The sequence below is a fragment of the Mytilus californianus genome, unplaced genomic scaffold, assembly GCF_021869535.1.
Source record: "Mytilus californianus isolate M0D057914Y unplaced genomic scaffold, xbMytCali1.0.p SCAF_25, whole genome shotgun sequence".
Taxonomy (NCBI): Eukaryota; Metazoa; Mollusca; class Bivalvia; order Mytilida; family Mytilidae; genus Mytilus; species Mytilus californianus.
In genome coordinates, this window is record NW_026262674.1 from 2,989,323 (window position 1) to 3,004,918 (window position 15,596).

The 15,596-nt window shown below is 31.9% G+C and overlaps 1 protein-coding gene across 3 annotated transcripts in view; it reads right to left on the reverse strand.

The window, feature by feature from the left end:
* Positions 1 to 15,596, reverse strand: part of LOC127732541 (U4/U6 small nuclear ribonucleoprotein Prp3-like) — a 49,925-nt gene that overhangs the window by 13,733 nt on the left and 20,596 nt on the right. For 2 of the 3 annotated variants that reach the window (XM_052241592.1, XM_052241591.1), the window contains exons 9-15: positions 15,256 to 15,353; positions 13,118 to 13,205; positions 11,048 to 11,149; positions 7,380 to 7,438; positions 4,288 to 4,370; positions 2,599 to 2,742; positions 876 to 975 (exon numbers count right to left, since the gene is read on the reverse strand). In XM_052241592.1, the coding sequence (XP_052097552.1) occupies positions 876 to 975; positions 2,599 to 2,742; positions 4,288 to 4,370; positions 7,380 to 7,438; positions 11,048 to 11,149; positions 13,118 to 13,205; positions 15,256 to 15,353 (674 nt within the window). Of the gene's footprint in view, positions 1 to 875; positions 976 to 1,154; positions 1,191 to 2,598; positions 2,743 to 4,287; positions 4,371 to 7,379; positions 7,439 to 11,047; positions 11,150 to 13,117; positions 13,206 to 15,255; positions 15,354 to 15,596 lie in introns of all 3 variants that reach the window. The other variant, XM_052241593.1, reaches the window with a different exon arrangement.

Consider the following 15,596-nt stretch of genomic DNA (forward strand, 5'->3'; position numbering starts at 1 on the left):
GATTTTTTTTTTTAATATTCGATAGAAAAGTTCATATTTGGACAGTCTAATATAAGAAAATGTGGTCTGATTGCCAATGAGACAACTCTCCACTAGAAACCTAATAATGTAGAAGTCAGCAATTATAGGTCACAGTACTGCCTTCAACAACGAGCAAAACCCATACCCCATAGCAAGCTATAAAAGGCCCTGACATAACAAATGTAAAAAAACTTCAAACAAGACCATTCCTTTTGAATTTTGGAAAGACAATCCATTTTTTTTTTAATTACTGCAAATTTACAAAACTTGACTAATACATAAATTTATCAATTTTACTCAGATACCTCTGTCATTAATAAATAATCAAAGTGCTTGTAAGCACTGAAGGATAAAGATTGTTTTCATTTAGCAGTGGGAACTTAAAATTAAAGATTGCATAGTATTAAAGATTGGAAGGCAATATCATGAATTTGAGATAATATTGTAGATGGTTCAACTACAGTTATGGACAAGGGAAGATAACTCCAATTTTAAATATTACTCTAACAATGACATTATTGATATTTTTTAAAAAGATACTTGATTCATGCACCTTGCACAATCTATTTAATTTTGTAATGTAATGGTTATACACAAACACCAACTCTAACTGTAACTTGAATATCTAAGCATACATTTGCTTAATAAATTTCTTGAAATGTTCATGGATATGATGTATAGAATCATTGTGAGAATGTCGTGTTCAATGCACTATGTTTTGTTTATCTCAAAAGTAGTGACAAAGTTTGGAAAATTATCAAGCCAGACACATTAGGGTTTGATTGCATGAATACAATCTTTACCCCAATAAAAATTCAGTAATTCCTCTACTTAGAACTAAAAAGTATACAAACTTCTGTCTTTTCTCCATCTGTGCTCTCACATGAGCTTCTATCTTTGTAGGGTCCTGTACTGCTTCTGTTCCTAACACCCTCATCAAGTTAGCCATCCGTACTGTAAAAAAAACCATAAAATATCAATAATTAGGCTACAGACATGTCTATCTAGGTGAAGACTTGAAAAAGTCTGTTCCTAAAACCCTCATCAAGTTAGCCATCCGTACTGAAAAAAACCCCATAAAATATCAATAATTAGGCTACAGACATGTCTATCTAGTTGGAGACTTGAACAACCTGTTCCTAAAACCCTCATCAAGTTAGCCATCCATACTGGAAAAAGACATGAAATATCAATAATTAGGCTACTGACATGTCTATTTAGGTAAAGACTTGAACAGCCTGTTCCTAAAACCCTCATCAAGTTAGCCATCCATACTGGAAAAAACATGAAATATCAATAATTAGGCTACAGACAATTCTATCTACGTGGAGACTTGAACAGCCTGTCCCTAAAACCTTCATCAAGTTAGCCATCTGTACTGAAAAAAATAAATGTGGATTGTGTCCACATGTGGACACAGATGATGCCCTCGCTTGCATATCATATAGTTATAAAGGGACATAACTGAAGAACGGTAAAAGTGACACTACCCAAATTTGAACTTGATCGGAGTTTTGTGGTAATAAGCATTGTGTGTAAGTCTCATAACATTTGGTTGAGGCTAACTTAAGTAGAGAACAGAAATGAAAAATTCAGCAATTTTTATGTTTATAAAGGGACATAACTCAAGAATGGTAAAAGTGACGCACTGAATTTCGTACTTAATCTGTATTATGTAGTACATTTAATAAGCATTGTGTATAAGTTTCATAACATTTGGTTGAGGCAAACTAAAGTTAGAGAACGGAAACAATATTTGTACTTGATCTTAGTTTTGTGGTAATGAGTATTGTGTATAGGTTTCATAATGTTTGGTTGGGGCAAACTTACGTTACAGAATGAAACTAAAAATTTTGCAATTTTTGATTTATAAAGGGGCATAACTCAATAATGGTTAAAGTGACACTACCCAAATTCAACTTGACCTGTGTTTTATCAGTGGAAGGCAAAATTAAACATTGCATTGTATAAAAAATTGATTGTAGTTGATTTAACTATAATCATGGACAAAGGAAGATAACTCCAATTTTAAAAATTACTGGAATAAAGACATTGATATTTTTCGAAAAAAAATGAAAAATTTAGCAATTTTTCCATTTGTAAAGGGCATAACTCTAGAACAGTAAAAGTGACGTCACCAAAATTCAAATTTGATCTGTGTATTGTGGTAATAAGCATTGTGCATAAGTTTCATAACATTTGGATGAGGCAAACTTAAGTTAGAGAACGGAAATGAAAAATTTTGCAATTTTTTCCATTTATAAAGGGGCATAACTCTAGAATGGTTAAAGTTACGCCAACAAAATTCAAACTTGATCTGTGTTTTGTGGTAATAAGCATTGTGTATAAGTTTCATAACATTTGGTTAAGGCAAACAAAAGAAAGAGAACGGAAACCAATTTTGGGACGTACGTACGTCGTACGGACGGACAAGGGTAAAACTTAATGCCCCCTCCGCTTTGACGGGGGCATAAAAATGTCATGCAATCATTGGATAAGTTGGAAAAATTATTTTGAGAATTTAAAAAAATTTCAATTCTGAAGGATGTACATACACAAAGCCTGGTTTCTCCTTACCTTTTGGCTCTGGTGGAGGCAATAAACCAAGTCTTATTTTCTCTTGTTCCTCTTTTTGAGCTTCCTGTCTGTTTTGGCGACGTAATTTCTTTCTCTCCTTCTTTGTGAGGTAGACAGGAATTTCTGGTTCCTTATCAGGCTCAGCTGAAGAAATGATAGAATAAATATCAAAATTAAATCTACGGATAATTTCTCCTGGATCTAGGCCCAAATTTATCAAAGAGCTTTACAGAGCTTAATAGAGCATGGGGAAAAGGTGTTCATTAATATCATACAGTAAAGAGCTTTACAGAGCTTAAAAGAGCATGGGAAAAAGTTGACCATTAATATCATGCAGTAAAGGGCTTTACAGAGCTTAAAAGAGCATGGGAAAAAGTTGGCCATTAATATCATGCAGGAAAGAGCTTTACGGCACTAATAGAGCATGGGGAAAAGGTGGTCATTAATATCATGCAGGAAAGAGCTTTACCGACCTTAATAGAGCATGCTTAAGAGAACATGGGGAAAAGATGCCCAATAATACCATGCAGTAAAGGGCTTTACAGAGCTTAATAGAGCATGGGGAAAAGGTAGCCATTAGTAGCATGCAGTAAAGAGCTTTACAGAGCTTAAAAGAGCATGGGAAAAAGTTGGCCATTAATATCATGCAGTAAAGAGCTTTACCGACCTTAATAGAGCATGCTTAAGAGAACATGGGGAAAAGATGCCCAATAATACCATGCAGTAAAGGGCTTTACAGAGCTTAATAGAGCATGGGGAAAAGGTAGCTATTAGTATCATGCAGTCTTCACTCTGAGGTGTAGTTGAATTGAGACTCTCAAAAATAATTCAACTACCACACCTAATAAATCTTTAAGTCATGTAAAATAAATTGCTTCTTTTTCAGAGATTATATAAACACTCATATGTCATTGCCAGATTGCTATCATACCCAATTTATGCTACAACCTGAGATGAGTGTTTAAATATTAAGAAATAATCATTTTACTGAGTTTTTTTACAGTATGTCCCTTAACATGTAAAATTGGGTACCTGTAAACTGTTATGATACCAGAAACTGTGTTTCTATGATTTGAAAAGGTTACTTCAAGAGGGGTTTTATTGTTATATTATTGTTTTTTATTGTTATTTACATCCTTGGTTTCTGGTGTTCAGTTGGTCTCATTGGTAATCATACCACATCTCCTTATTTTCATAATGTTGAAAAATCACAAAAAAGTTACCGTGGTAAACATATTTACATCTGAAGTTCAGCATCTTATTTTACATAGATTTGATAAACTAACTTCAAGAGTTTGTTTTGATTTCTTGAACCCTTCCCAAAAACTGTTAAGGAAGAAAGAAACCCCACTTAAATATTCAGCTTTTGTTGCCACCATTTTTTCTTGTACATTGATTCAAATGCATCTTTAATAGGGTACAATGTTAACTAGGCCACTCTACAAGAGAGACAATTTTAACTGTCTATAAGAACATGAAGAAAGTAGTGTCTTTAAATTTACAAACAAGAATGTGTCCATAGTACATGGATGCCCCACTCACACTATCATTTTCTATGTTCAGTGGGCCGTAAAATTGGGGTCAAAAATATAATTTGGCATTAAAATTAGAAAGATCATATCATATCTAAATCATTGTACCCCCCCCCTAACCCCAACCCCCACTTCTCCACTCCTCACACATAGATACCTGGAGGTTTCATCTGTATGGGATGTTCTACAAGGTTTGTGATACCAGTTAATGATTCTGTCAGATCATCTAAATTATTGTACCTGCAAAAAAGGTTAAAAATATAATTATATTAGCTTCCCAAACCCGACCAATCATTAAAAATATTTTTTATTGGTATTTTCCTGTTTTTGAAAACCAGCACAGAAAATAGGAGGAAGTTTCCCATACTGTTCTTGACTTGAAACAAAAAAGAGAGAAAGACATTCAAAACTTAAGTTTGAGCTACACGACAGGTGCCACATGTGGAGCAGGATCTGCTTACCCTTCTGGGGCATCTGAGATCACCCCCAATTTTTTGGTGGGGTTCATGTTGCTCAGTCTTTAAGTTTTCTATGTTGTGTTTTGTGTACTGTTGTTTGTTGGTATTTTTCTTTTTTAGCCATGGCGTTGTAAGTTTATTTTCGACTTATGAGTTTGAATGTCCCTTTGATATCTTTCGCCTTTCTTTGACAAATCACCCTTTGCCGTCTTTTGCCTTACATAACACAAAAATGTTGATTTAGAAAAAGTTTGTCAATATATTTGTTCCTGGTTATTAGTAATTGGTGTTTAATGAGTTTTTTTGGGGTAAGATTTCAAATTGTTGCCAAGGAAAAAGTTTATTTGCAGTTGGCATCTACATTTCTGTATCTGCTCAATACTGTAAGTAAAGCCTAATGTAAAGTTTGAAAAAACAATACTTTTGAAGATAGCTTAATCTATTAAAACATGTAAAAATTATGATGATTTAATGAAACAAGATGCTTTCAAGAGCCTGAATCACTCACCTGTAATTTTTTGCTTAAATCTTTCATCAATGATTATTTTTGCTTTTCAATACATGTATATATTAATGAGTGGCTTAAAAATGCCATTTAAATGTTCTTTGTATCTGTCATATTTTCTTCAAAATTTATACTAGATACTCTGAAATTTATTCAGCCAAAGTTTGGCTGAAATTGATTCAGCAATTTCAAAGAAGTAGATTTTTTAAAGTAAGCAAACTATATGAACAAATTGTGCAAAATTGTTTTTAAAGAGTAATAACTCCTTAAGGGGTAAAATTGACAATTTTGGTCATGAAAAACTTATTTTTAGATCTTACTTTGCTGAACATGTTTGCTGTTTACAGTTTATCTTTATCTTTAATAATAATCAAGATAATAACCAAAAAACTGCAAAATTTCCATAAAATTACCAATTTAGTATCAGCAACCCAACAATGGGTTGTTAGATTCATCTAAAAATTTGAGGGCTGATAGAACTTGACCTAATGAATGTTTTTACCATAGTCAGATTTGCTCTAAATGCTTTAGTTTTTGAGATATAAGCCAAAACAGCATTTTACCCGCATGTTCTAATTTTAGCCATGACGGCCATGTTTTTGGACGAAACAGAAAATAAAACACAAACTTTATTCTAGATACCATAAGGATCATTCAGCTTAAGTTTGGTTGGAATTGGTTCAGTAGTTTCAGAGAAGAAGATCTTTGAAATAGTTTACACCAGACGGACAACGGACGACAAAAGACGACGGACGCCAAGTAATGGCAAAAGCTCACATTTCCTTTTAGGAAAGGTGAGCTAGAATGTAACTGAATTATATTCCCCAATGTATAATCAAACTTATGTACATTGATTATGACTGTAAAATGTACGTGTTATTTAACTTACAATTGTGATGGTAAAATGTATGTGTAATTAAACTTACGATTGTGACGATAAAATGTATGTGTAATTAAACTTACGATAATGATGGTAAAATGTATGTGTAATTAAACTTACATTTGTGACGGTCAAACGTATTTGAATTAAACTTATGTTTGTAACAGTAAAATGTATGTGTAATTAAACTTACATTTGTGAAGGTCAAATGTACTTGAATTAAACTTATGTTTGTAACAGTAAAATGTATGTGTAATTAAACTTACATTTGTGACGGTAAAATGTATGTGTAATTAAACTTACATTTGTGAAGGTCAAATGTACTTGAATTAAACTTACGTTTGTAACAGTAAAATGTATGTGTAATTAAACTTACATTTGTGACGGTAAAATGTATTTGTAATCAAACTTACATTTGTGACGGTAAAATGTATTTGTAATCAAACTTACGATTGTGATGGTAAAATATATGTATAATTAAACTTATGTTTGTGACGTTAAAATGTATGTATAATCAAACTTACGATTGTGATGGTAAAAAGAATGTGTAATTAAACTTACGTTTGTGATGGTAAAATGTATGTGTAATTAAACTTACGTTTGTTACGGTAAAATGTATGTGTAATTAAACTTACCTTTGTGATGGTAAAATGTATGTGTTATTTAACTTACGATTGTGATGGTAAAAAGTATGTGTAATTTAACTTACCTTTGTGACGGTAAAATGTATGTGTAATTAAACTTACGTTTGTGACGGTAAAATGTATGTATAATCAAACTTACGATTGTGATGGTAAAAAGAATGTGTAATTAAACTTACACATTCGGTCAAATGTACTTGAATTAAACTTATGTTTGTAACAGTAAAATGTATGTGTAATTAAACTTACATTTGTGACGGTAAAATGTATTTGTAATCAAACTTACGATTGTGATGGTAAAATATATTTATAATTAAACTTATGTTTGTGACGTTAAAATGTATGTATAATCAAACTTACGATTGTGATGGTAAAAAGAATGTGTAATTAAACTTACGTTTGTGACGGTAAAATGTATGTGTAATTAAACTTACGTTTGTTACGGTAAAATGTATGTGTAATTAAACTTACCTTTGTGATGGTAAAATGTATGTGTTATTTAACTTACGATTGTGATGGTAAAAAGTATGTGTAATTTAACTTATGTTTGTGACGGTAAAATGTATGTGTAATTAAACTTACGTTTGTGACGGTAAAATGTAAGTGTAATTAAACTTACGTTTGTGACGGTAAAATGTAAGTGTAATTAAACTTACGTTTGTGACGGTAAAATGTAAGTGTAATTAAACTTACGTTTGTGACGGTAAAATGTAAGTGTAATTAAACTTATGTTTGTGACGGTAAAATGTATGTGTAAAAACTTACGTTTGTGACGGTAAAACGTATGCATCCCACCATTCTATGTCTGGTATTTCTCCTTCACTCTGTTATGCAAAAAAAAAGTCTATCAAAACACAGTGAATTTTAAACAAGAGTGCACACGCTGAAATGTCTCGCCTTCTTTACAAACCATTGATTTTATGTTGATAGTCCTAAATATAAAGCTTTTCTACAAGTAACACATGAACTTAACATGATCCAAGAAACTGAGGTCAAGATCAGATAAACCAAACGAGAAATACATGTACACCTTACAATCATTCAATAAACCAAACATAGTTGACCTATTGCTTATAGTTTTTAAGAAACAGTCTTAACCAAGAAAACTTAACATTGACCAATGAACCATGAAAATGAGGTCAAGGTCAGATGAACCATGCCAGACAGACATGTACACCTTACAATCAATTTATGCATTAAATATAGTTGACCTATTGCTTATACAATGTAGTACCTTAGAAACAAACTTAACCATGAAAACTTAACACTGACCAATGAACCATAAAAATGAGGTCAAGGTCAGATGACACCTGCCAGACAGACATATACACCTTACAATCCTTCCATACAACACATATAGTTGATCTTTTGCTTATAGTTTAAGAAAAACAGACCAAAACACAAAAACTTAACACTGAGAAATGAATGGTGAAAATGAGATCAAATAAAACCTGCGAGACTGACATGTACATCATAAAATATTTCCATACACCAAATATAGTTCACCTATTGCATATAGTATTAGAAAAAAAGACCAAAACTCAAAAACTTAACTTTGACCACTGAATCATGGAAATGAGGTCAAGGTCAGATGACACCTACCAGTTGGACATGTACACTTTACAATCATTCCATATACCAAATATAGTAGACCTACTGCTTATAGTACCTGATATATGGACTTGACCATGAAAACTTAACCTTGTTCACTGATCCATAAAATGAGGTCTAGGTCAAATGAAAATTGCAAGGTACGCGCACATACCAAATATAGTTATCCTATTACTCATTATAAGAAAGAAATTAACATTAAAAAAAATTTTGACTTTTTTTTTCAAGTAGTCACTGAACCATGAAAATGAGGTCAAGGACAATGGATATATGACGGACGGAAATTTCGTAACATAAGGCATCTATATAAAAAGTATGAAGCGTCTAGGTCTTCTAGCTTCTGAAATATAAAGCTTTTAAGAAGTTAGCTAACGCCGCCGCCACCGCCGCTGGATCACTATCTCTATGTCGAGCTTTCTGCGACAAAAGTCGCAGGCTCAACAAAAATGTAAACAAATCCAAGGTAACTCAAGCATGGCTAAAGAAGGCGGAGTCTCATATTTTCCATAAAAGTTTATGCTAATGCAACAATACACCATACATCAATGATAAATCATTAATACTTCTTCACAAGTCACAGACGCATTACCAAGGGTCTCCTATACATCATACTATTGAGATGCATGGATGCTGGTGCACTTGTCTACTTTAAAAATATCAAAGTAAAAAGTGCTTTTTCTGTAATGATTTGAGTCAAAATAAAAGAAAAATGTGTCCATGAGACACAGATGCCCCAGCTTGTATATGTGTAAGAGTAAATGCACTAATTCAAACCTATTGACTTTTTGTTTTCTTTGAAACTTGATGACATTTGTTTCTGTATCTTGTCAATCATTAGAGATTTTTCAGGGTTTGAGTGCTCTCAATGTTCAATAACGAACAGGCAAAATTTGCTCACGTGAATTTTACATGAATCTCACATGACATTCACGTGAAAATTTTTACCTCAAACGAGCTTATACATGAAACTTCATGTGAATTTCACGTGAATTAAGATTCACATGAATCTCACGTGAACTTTCCAAAAAAAAAAGTTGGTATTTTTCATGATTTTAATTAAATTTGAAAATTTAGATGTTATTTGAATTACTTTATTTTAAAAATTCACGTGATTTTCACGTGAATCACATGAGATTCACGTGAAACTCACATGAACTGATTTCACGTGAGTTTCAAGTATAAGCTCGTTTTAGGGGAAATTCACGTGAATTTAAATTCACGTGAAATTGATGTGAACTTATTGTATTGATGTATTGTGTACACTAGTGAAATTTCCATTATAATGGGGAAATTAAGAACAATGAAAGTGACGTCACCCTTATTCGAACTTGATTTGTGTTTGGTGGTAATAAGCATTGTGTATAACATTTGGTCATGGCAAACTAAAGTTAGAGAACATCAAACCAAAATTGTGACTACTGTGGTGGCATAAAAATAATTTCTGATACTGATGAAAAAGAGAAAAAGCAAACAAGTCAATAAATTTTGACAACACCTCTAAAACACAGTTGCATAGATTCTACCACAAAATCATGTTGGATTTCCGTTTTTATCCACTTGAGATAGTATTTAACTTTCAATCTTTTAAATGTGTGCTTTACGAAGCAATTTAAAAAATTTAACAATTGAGAATTAATAAATATTGTAGTCAACGGGATAAAGTGGTTTCTCATAGGATATTATGGAAAATGCTGAGGGCAATGTTCCGAATGGATATGACAGGAATGTACACTCTGGAAGGCTTATCAACATGTGGTTTAGCAAAATTTATCAAACTGTTGAAAACCGATTTAAATAAATACAATAGATTATACACAAATATAGACTTTAAATTCAAAACCTAATTCATACATTATGTTTAAGTATAAATTGTATGTCAAACATTGACTGATTTTCATGGTCGGGTTATTGTCTCTTTGACACATTCCCCATTTCCATTCTCAATTTTATTGACTGATTTTCATATCAAACAGGAAGCTATGTTTGTATTTGCACTGGTTAGGAAAACAAATCCTTTTTTCATGAGAATAAGATGAGGGCTGCAAACACCAAACTAGTAATTATGATGTGTAATATTGAGAAGAACTGTAAAATCTCTGTTCCTTTGCTCTTGGATTTTCATGTGTGGGTAGTGATTTTGTGTCATAAATGATTCTTCAAATCCTTTCTTTTTAATTATATTACAGCTATTATCCTAATGCTAGCAAGTTAAAGGTTTGGTTTGCTTGCTTGCTTTGTTTGACTTAATGTTTGCTCAAGCATTGTAATTAGATTGACATCTGAAAACAATATAAAAAGGCGGAGTTAAACTTAAATACATTATATCTAAATTTGATTGGACATTATCAAATAATCAAATTTACCTATATACAAGTTTAACTCTGCCTACTTATATTGTTTGCAGATGTCAATCTTAACTAAAATGCTTGATCAAACTTTAATACAAACAAAGCAAGCATGCAAACCAAACCTTTAACTTGCTAGCATTAGGATAACAGCTGTAATAGTTTTTCTCTCATGCTATGCAGAGGATATTAAAAGCTTCCCCTGGGTTAAAGATGCATGTCCATATATTTCTACAGCTACATCATATTCTTGAGTCAACTTCAAATTTTAATTTCAAATTAATCATGTTAATTTTCTTCTATGAATTTCCTAAAATCACCACTCCCAATAAAAATTTCCCAATAAAAGCTCTTTTGAGAATTCTTACTTATACTCAAAGAGATCACTTGTTTTAGGTCAAACAGTGTTGAAAGTTGACCTCTACATGACTTTTGTGGTTTTTGAGCACTTTTTTTTCTTTTCTCATTAAATCTTACCAATTCTTTCTTTGGAGCTATTGTGGCTAATTTTGCTGCTGATGCAATACCAGTCCTTTTAGCAGTATAAGCAATTTCATTCTGCAATCTTTCTAGCTGTGCCTGAAATATAATTATCAAGGTCATGTGTCTGTTCATTACATTTATAAATATATGGATATAAATTAAAATCTTTTTTTTTTCAAATTTTTTTTGTATCAACTTGAACAATCGAAAAATTCTATTTTTAGAAGCAGTGAAAAAATTAATGTTTTTTTTTTATATACTGCATTGGTCATACAAAAGTATAAATTGGCCGGAACACAAACTTTCTCTTATTGATTACTGAATTATACTTTTCATGTCAAGTCTCATGGAATTAGAATTGCTCTAACACTAGATAACTTGTGGCTATTTTCAATAATTAATATAAAAAAGAAGATGTGGTATGATTGCCAATGAGACAACTCTCCACAAGAGACCAAATGACAAAGAAATTAACAACTATAGGTCACCGTACGGCCTTCAACAATGAGCACAGCCCATAACACTAGTATCCCAAGCTATTTTCCCTCAAAGTTATTTGATAAGAAATATTAACCACAAATGCTAATTCAATGTGTTTTACTTGTAGGTCTTTCAATAAAACAAAAGAAAACTTTAGAAGTTATGCCCTCCCTGACCTGTGTCCACTTCTAGTATGGAGAAAATGGTAGAGGCCAAATAGACCTGTAGTTTTAATACAAGTCTACTTTGTTGTGTCTCTGCTGAACATTTTTAACAAAATTTTATCGATAAATTGAAGATATTTAAGATTACAAGTCTAGACGAATTACTTCACTATTTAATAAATTTCAGGCAAAGTTTTTTTGTCAATTTGGATTTAAAGATTAAGACTTTCTTTTAAAATTTCTCAAATTTTCACAAGTACTTCATATTCTTGTATTATCAAGGCAATATGCATGCATGGAAGTAACTCCCCATCCTTTTTCAACAATTCCTTAACACTTAAAATACACAATACTTTCATGTTTAATTACAAGAGTAAAACAGCACTTTTATATATATATATGAATCTGTCAGAACTGTATCATAAATTGAAATTCATTCGGAAATTATAATCAACTTGAAATTTCTGGTTTCTATTTTTCAATTCTTAAAATTGAAAGGAGCTGGATTGATTCCTAAAGAGTTTGAAATTTTAAGTCTTTAAAATTATTTTAATTTTAAGTGTTGCATGCCACATTTCTGAAGATTTTGCATTGTTGATCATTTTCAATGTTAAAGTTTCTGTTAATTGGTTTATACGAATTTCAAGTTAATAGGCATAATTATTCATGATATTATATATATGGTTGGTCAACAAGTGTCAAGGGCAACAACTCTTATAATGATAATTTTGGCACAAATAGAAATTATGTAAGGTACTGTTTGAAATCTTGACATTCTGAGTACTTTCACCCTATTAGATTTTCTTTATCATGTTTTTTTAAAAATATTAGAAAACTACTTGCATTTTACCCCTAAGTTGTATATTAAGCTATGGTGGGCATGTTGGTTAATTCAATTTTAGACACCTTACAGATTACTCATGTGAAGTTTGGTTTGAATTGGTTCAATCATTTAAAAAAAAAAGATTAAAAAAAAGTTAATGACAGGCAGCAATGGACACCAAGTGATGACAACAGCTCATCGTGGCCATAATAGCCAGAGGAGCTAAAAAGGTCAAACACAATGTTCCTTGGAAAATTCCTAATAATAAAGAAATATATGATTAATAGGAAAGGAACCCACAATCATCTGTGTCTTTGTACTGTTTGAAATTTCCAGATTTTATTCCATTTTTTGTTTTTTAGTTGTATATTACAGAAAAAGAAGGCAAGAAAATAGTTCTTTATATGTGACGTCATCCGGCATGGTCGCCTTTTTTCATGACGTCACAATAGGACATTCAGAAGAAACCAAGAAAATTTGATGTCATAATTGACTTTCGACCAATCACAAAGTTTTTACTAGAGATGACAAATATTTTTATCACACCGATTGAGAAATGTGAAAAAAGCATGAAAACTAGAGAAACATCATACATACTTTTGTCCTTAATCTCTGTGCAACTTGCTCAAACTTTCCTTTTTCATGGAATTTAAATCCTCTTTTGGGTCTCTGTGGAGCTTTCACACTGTAAATAAAGTTTAAAATATATTTGTATCCTCTTTGCATTTTTACAAACTGGTAAAAAAAAGAATAAGATTCCCCCTCCCTACATGTTAATGTGCATGTCACTGGTCATCTTCGCTAGCCAAGGGTTACAATCCACTTCCCTCCTCTCCACCCTTGGCGAATTGAGATAGAATTTCGGAGACACAAGGTAATGATTTTCATTGGTTGCAGTCGAAACTCTCTGCATCCAATCAAAAAGCGCCTATAACATGATCATGTGTAAATGTAGAAAGTGTATGTAAACAATTGCCACGTGCTTATTGTGCAACAAGTCTTTACATCCCTAAACATACGACTATATTTAGTGACAATTTGAATGTTTTTAATCAACTAATAGAAGTTCCTGTGTATGTTTCTTGCACAAATGCATGAATGTCAACGTATATTTTCGTTTCCTGCTTTACCAAGTGTGTAAAATCTAGACGCTACCGTGTTTTTACCTCCAAATTGAAGAGTTCAAGTGCTACCATTGGTCAAGAATAATGTATTCAGAATGGGCGTGACTTTAATCTACCGATAGATGGCACAACATTGTTATCACAAATGTTGGCTTAAATCTGCAAAGGGTGGAGAGGAGGGAAGTGGATCGTAACCCTTGGCTAGCGAAGATGGTCACTGGTAGTATATTGTAATACTTTTTTGTGTTTTTTATCTTTTAAAAATTTGTTGTTTCAACCAATGTCATTTCTTTGGTAGTAACTGTTCTATCCACAGTTTGTCTACAGTGATTAAAGCTTGTTACTGTTCTAGCAACAGTTTTACTCCAGTGATTAATGTTCCCATTGTTACATACACTAAATCTCCTTTTATTTTATTCTGCAAAGCTTTTAGATATTTCTTAACAAGTTATCTCCTTTGAAAAAGAAATATAGCCAATAAAATATTTGAGCATTATGTTATTTCTGGTACAGATTAACCAGTCATATCAGTTGAGAATACATTACACCTTTTTTATTTCAATCAGCATGTGGGCCATTTGTGCCAATTCAAATTTAATCAAAACAGTTTTTCATGGTATTGCAGATGTGGAATTTTTTTATCAGAGAAATTATTTGGTCCACTTAATGTTATACTGATTAAAAAAAAAAACATCTAGAAGATTGATCCATTCTTGATAGTTGATATTTATCATTATGAAGACTAAAATAATGCTTTCATTTAACAGACTTGATATTATATTTCAGCAAATCATAAGCCAAAACATCAAGACTTCCATGACTACCATAAAAAAATTCGTAAGGGTTCCAAGGAACCCAGTGTCTTGCCTACTTTTGATGTTAGTCGCAGGCTCAACAAAATGGGGAAAAAAATTATTAAAATACTTCCTCTAGATACTATCTTTTGATTGTAAGAAGCTTCTATCCAAGTTTGGTAAAAATCTAGGATGGTTTATGAATCTAATAAATGTTTTTAAAACTGCAGACTGTATGAAAAACGAAGTCTATTGATAAGTAATATACGGAAAAACAGGAAATAAATTTTTACAAATTTCTTTCTAGATACTAGCTTTTGATTATAAACAAGCTTCTGTCCAAGTTTGGTACAAATCCAGGATAGTTTAAGAAAGTTGTTAAAATTTTAAAAACTTTAACCACAGAGTGAATGTAATGTTAACTGGCAGAAAAACTAAGTCCATTTATAAGTAAAATACAGATAAACAGGATTTTTTTTTTACAAAATTTACTACTGGATACTATCTTATGATCATAAACAAGCTTCTGTCCAAGTTTGGTAGAAATCCAGGATAGTTTAAGAAAGTTATTAAAATTTTAAAAGATTTAACTACAGAGTGAATATTTGTGGACGCCGCCGTCGCTGCCCGAATGTCGGATCACTATGTCTCACTTTTGCGACAAAAGTCGCAGGCAAGACAATAACTTTTTTTCAGGGCCATTTAGAGCATGGTATATTGTGTAGAACTTGTCTATTGTTGAAGACTGTGTTGAACTCTTTGTTATTGGGTTGCTGTCTCATTTAAATACTCAACATCTCCTTTTATTGATACATACTCAACTCTAGGATCAAAGAAGTTCCCCTCAGTAATTTCCTCTGGTGGTTTCTCAAGAATTCCTTTAAAATCTTTGATTTTCTTTGCCCTGATGTTTGCCTGTGAAAATAGAATACATTGTATTACAATAAATTGGTTTTATGGTCACAAATTTTAAGGATGATCGCCCCTCTGTTTCAAAATAACAAATTTTTTAAAAGACTGTTATTAATTGATGGAATATAAATAAAGAAACTAAAAAAGCAGAAAAAAATGAAGGGTCCGTGTGCTTGTTTTCGAGATAGAAGTCATTGAAAATTTTGCGGGAAATAATTCTCTCTAGATTTTACATTCATTTAACAT